Source organism: Agrilus planipennis, unplaced genomic scaffold, assembly GCF_000699045.2.
Source record: "Agrilus planipennis isolate EAB-ADULT unplaced genomic scaffold, Apla_2.0 scaffold44, whole genome shotgun sequence".
Classification (NCBI taxonomy): domain Eukaryota; kingdom Metazoa; phylum Arthropoda; class Insecta; order Coleoptera; family Buprestidae; genus Agrilus; species Agrilus planipennis.
The window spans coordinates 905479-910983 of NW_020438939.1; the positions used below are offsets into that span (position 1 = coordinate 905479).

At 30.0% G+C, this 5505-nt stretch overlaps 1 protein-coding gene and 1 long non-coding RNA gene across 3 annotated transcripts in view; both read right to left on the bottom strand.

The window, feature by feature from the left end:
- Positions 1-2437: 2437 nt before the first annotated feature.
- LOC108733498 lies at positions 2438-4235 on the bottom strand. Of its 2 annotated transcripts, none has more exons than XR_001937234.2 (4): positions 3794-4235; positions 3505-3624; positions 2759-3253; positions 2438-2681 (listed from the first exon to the last, which is right to left on the bottom strand). It is a non-coding gene; the product is annotated as an uncharacterized LOC108733498 (long non-coding RNA). The 2 variants fall into 2 exon arrangements; XR_001937236.2 differs by having other exon boundaries at positions 3045-3253; positions 3794-4224.
- Positions 4236-4628: 393 nt separating this feature from the next.
- The window catches only part of LOC108733464 (protein dead ringer-like), a 198392-nt gene continuing 197515 nt past the window's right edge, over positions 4629-5505 (bottom strand). The window contains exon 7 of the mRNA XM_018464638.1: positions 4629-4633. Within this exon, the coding sequence (XP_018320140.1) occupies positions 4629-4633 (5 nt within the window). The remainder of the gene's footprint in view (positions 4634-5505) is intronic.

Below are 5505 nucleotides of genomic sequence, written 5' to 3' on the forward strand. Positions count from 1 at the left end.
TAATAAAATTGCTAAATAAACCTCATTTTGATATAAACAGCGTTTTACTTATTAAATATAACACTAATACATCTTTTGAGAAGTTTAATTTATAGTTATAATACTGGAAATAAATTATGATAGTAATAGTACAATTAAACGTTTCAAGGCCGAACGATGTAGAAAAACGAAAAGCAATACTGCCATATAGTTGATCTCGCGCTAAAAATTTGTACTTTTAAAAAGACCTTTTGCGACTTATGCTCTCCTGATACAAATTTTCAGATTTAACAAAATTTTCAGTTTTTCGTCATATACGAGGGTCAGTCGAAAACTTATGGAAAAAAATACTTCTAAAAAGACCTTTTGCGACTTATGCTCTCCTAATACAAATTTTCAAATTTAACAAAATTTTCAATTTTGCTTCATATACGAGGGCCGGTCGAAAAGTTATGGAAAAAATACTTTTAAAAAGACCCTTTGCGACTTATGCTCTCCTAATACAAATTTTCAGATTTAACAAAATTTTCAGTTTTGCGTCATATACCAGTGCCGGTCGAAAAGTTATGGAACAAAATTTCAAAAAACAATTTTTGATTTTTCCGTTACTTTCTGACCAACCCTCGTATTTGGCTCAAAACCGAAATTTTTCATAAATTCCAACATTTGTATTAGGAGAGCATAAGTTGCATTGGATCTTTTCCCAAATTTTTGATTTTTCCGTTACTTTCTGACCGACCCTCGTATTTGGCTCAAAACCGAAAATTTTCGTAAATTCCTACATTTGTATTAGGAGAGCATAAGTCGCAAAAGGTCTTTTTAAAAGTATCAATTTTTAGCGGGGGATCAACTATATCGTAGTCTTGTTTTTCGTTTTTCTACATCGTTCGACCTTGAAACGTTTAATTGTACTATTACTATCATAATTTATGTTCATTTCCAGTATTATAACTATAAATTAAAGTTGCATTGGATCTTTTTCCAAGTTCAGAATTAAAGCGCAGAATTAACTTCACCTTTCTTACAAATAGTTCAGCTCCTGAGCATATGACTTGTAATTTTCAAAAAATTGACACAATTTCTTTTTTTTTTTACAGTATTTGTACTATTTTATTCATTACTGTTCAAAGCTGAGGAAAAAACTAAGAACACATACTTTATTTATTTATTTAAATACTAAAAAATGATAATACAATGAAAATACATTTATTATAACAAAGTACAAATTTATTTCAAATAACAACAATACATCAATATAAACAATGTATCTAAGATATAATACATTCTAACGACTTATAAAAGTTAAAAATATAATACCTGTAAGAGAGACAATAAAATCAATAAAATTTTAAAGAAAATACATTTATTATACATAAACTGTCATACCATTATTATTTAAAGGCAAGATTAGGGAGAAAAAAGCCTCTCTAACCTTCTGTGACCTCCGCATCTCCCCTTATAGCCACCCTATCCACCCAAAACAAACATTAATTTTGAAAGCGTAAACAAATAATTAATTTCATTTAACAATTATACCAAAAAATCAATTTAGAAACATTTTAAATATCAACCTAAGTTATGATTATAAAGATACAACAGTTTATGCAGTAAAAAACAAAATACCTGTAAGAGAAAGACAAGAAAACACATGAAATTTCAAAGAAAATACAATAAAAAGCAAACAAGAAAATGATGTCTTCGTTCTTCTTAGGAAATACCTCAAAATCTGAAAGCGAATAGTGCAATTACAAGGACTAACGACAAATACTAATAGCTTTGGTAGAGAAGATCGGACAGATTTCGCCAAGGCAAGCTGGGCAGTCGCCTATTGCTCCTATTCCAGATAACCCACTGTACCCTGTCTGAAAGGAAGTAACGCTAGAGTAGACTCGCGAAAAGTGTATAAGACACTTTTAAGATCAACTAAATAGCTAAGCCCAAGGGAAGTCGTTCGGGGAGGCCCTCCCTAATTCCACAAGGGTGAGAAGAAACACACACGATAACGAAACGTTGAATCATGTAGAACTCGTAGGGTAAATGCAAAGCAAATTAGGAAGAATATGCAGTAAGCTAAGCGAAGAGGTAAGCAAGGTTAGACTATACTACAACTACTAAACGTGTTATTTCTACTACTACACTACTACTACATACAAAAATAAAAACATCTACAATCAACAATTACTTCAAATAAAATGAACAAAAATAAGCATGCAAAATAAAAACTAATTCAAATTAACTACAAAAAAACATGCAAAATAAAAAATTAATTTGAATAAAATGAACTTAATGAATTCTACTAGATAGAGCATGCAAGATAAAGAACTATTTCAACTACTGGGTCATCTTTGTCTTCTCCAACGTCGATCTGAAACAGATACGGTGGCAAACAGATTAATAAAGAGCAATTAGAATTAATTATATCAAGTATTCTCACCTTAATTAACGTTCCAAAGTTTACTGGTGTGAAAAGCAAACTAAATCCAAGAGAAATACCAATGCAGAAAATTTGTTATTTCCAGTGGAATTCAAATAAACTTCAGTTGATCTCGCTCATCGGTTGAAAAGTAACTGCATAATGTTGCAAGGCGAAGAAGAAAAGTGCAAATCAACAATATGATCCATGAAAGACCACACCCATCCAGACATTGGTTGTTTTAGTACAACCAAAATGAACTTTAATTCCTTCTCATTTGTTAGACGATCTGTAGAAATGGACAAAAAAATATATTAATTACCGTATTAATTATGAATCAGATTAAACACATTTAAAAATACGCACCAAAACGCAAATAAAACATCTAAATTATAAAATGACGACAAGCGTCAAGTTTACATAATGACGGATCATATTTGATAGATAAATGTGAAATCATAGACGTCAATTCGTGGTGTAGACAACAGATAAAGGTTAAACGAAATTACATAGATACTGTGAACAATAGATATTTTAAAGAAATAATACACGTCATAACGTCAATTTATACTGTAAACAGAGTATTTTTAAAAGAAATGCCATTACATATTAATAAAGAGCAATTAATATTAATTATGTCATGAATTCTCACCTTAAGTAACTGTAGAAAGTAGTGTTCTAAAGTCTACAAGTGAAATGAGCAAGCCAAATCCAGAAGTGATACCATTGCTGGTAATGTTGTTCCAGTGGTTTTAACTTCCTTTTGCCCCCCCTTGCAAGTACAAAATTAAGACGTCAAAAGCAACAGTTGTGTCAGAAGCATCAAAATTAACTGTAATTCCCTCTCATTTGTTGAACAATCTATACAAAGGGACAAGAAAAAGTAATTAATTGCCACTTTTAAAGCAAGTAAATCAGTAATATTTTAATGTGGCGATGTGATGGAAAAGTTAAAAGCTAACTTTCACATTGATCAAAAGAGAAGTTTCATATTAATTCTGCTTCTCTGCTTGTGCCATTTCTGTAAAGTTGTATTGGTTGTCTGTTGAAAGTAAGGAATGTCTAAGGAATTTCTGGGATCTTAATTACTATTATTTTTAAATGATACTTACCAGTTCACTGTTATAAATCCTTAGCAACAGCACACTGCCTTTGCTCTTAATTCATACTTTCTTTAGTGTCATAGGTACAGCTACTTTCTCAAGAGAATGAGGACTCATACAACCAATGCTCTGTAAATTAATGCCATTTAGTTTTTCTTTAACATTTCTGTAAAATAAAATCTTAAGAATGTGTATTCAGATGTAATAAATTTCGCCCCAGTAAATAACATGCAAAATACAATGTTAAAGTTAATATCAAATAAATGTACCAAGTATATATTACGGCACGAATACTCACTTTAATTAACTACAACATTTTCCATAGTGAAAAGATACTTTTTCAGTCGCAACACAACGAACGTTTTCCACTCATATTTATCGTCAATCTGAAAATATGGAGAAGAAAAACTAAACCACACTATTAATACACTAAACAATTGAAACACGAAAAACAACAATGAAAACAAGCACCGAAAGCATGTAAAATTGCGAAATCTTATTATTGGCGACATGGCGTCGCTTGTACATGATAAGATCGACATCATAGATAATAGATCTACAAAATGCTAAACCCATACATAATGGTAAACCTCTCTCACAGACCTCTTGTCTATGCTGGACATGGTGTCATTCATCGATGTCTACTAATGGACGTGCCTTAGCGGTCAGAATTGTGGTACAACGAAAGAGATGGAACGAAGTTTCGGACAATATCCATCTCCACGATAATGCGTAAGCGTGTCAGGAAAAAGATAACATTAGTCCGAAACCATACGCCATCTCCCTCACTATTCGAGCCAATAAATTATTACAATGACATACGGCTAAGGCACGTCCATTAATATATGTCTATGGTGTCATTCATAGATAATCTGATGCAGAAAAAGAGAATATTAATTCACAATGTACCATTGAGTAAAAACAACATACAGAGTATGTTGAAAAATTGGAGCGTATTTGAATAACAAATATAAATATGTATATTATAGACCTTGCAATACACTTGTTATTTTCTTTAAGAGTACATACCTTCTTTAAATCCAAAATAACAAAAAAAAAAAATTGTACAATTGGTTTTTATTTTCGAATATCCTTATTTTGAATCAAGCAGCAATTACATTTTTAAATATATCTTAATCTAAACACAGTTATTACGCATATATTATAACTACACAGGCTGTTTTATCCATAAATATATTTTCCTTTTTTTTTTCGAGATTGATTATTACCTGTTAACTTTTTTATTTTAAAAGGCGATATAAACTAATAAAAACTAAAGTAACAGTCTTTCAATTATAAAAGAAGTACATACAAAAAAGTTATGTTTTTTTAACAAGAAGAGACGCCTATTATCCTAAAAATACTGCTCACTATTCTACCACTTTACTCTCCTATTATATATACAAGTGCTATTTACTAACTGGCCCTTAAAAAATTTACAGGATGTTCTACAATCGATAAACCGTAATAAGGGGGAGGAAAACACTCGTTGCATAATTTTAAAACAATTTGTGTATAATATTAACGAATGTAGCATATATTAAAAACATTTAAAATATGTATGTGGCTTCTTTAATGTATAATAATGAATGTCAAATTAAAATATTAAGATGTAGTGATTTTATAAAATAATTTTGAAAATAAACAAGTATTTCCTTCAGCAATAGGTACATAAAAATATAGTTTACATACAACACAGCTTTGTCATAGTTATTTTACCTAATGACGTATACCCCGATTAATTAAATTAGGTAAAGAAAAACATTTTTTGGATAATTAAATCATATACATGGAAATTTAAAGTAAGATGTTGATAACGAAAACACTTTCATGTTTCATTCTTGTGTTTTCTTTTTCCTTTATCTTCGTTTTGTTTGGATCATTTAACTTTATATAACGTTTATAACTAACCAATCAGATGCAGAGAACACTTTCAACGTTTATATTACTATTATGTACCTATTATTATTATGAACCACATATTTATTAGTATATATTGAATTATTTTGC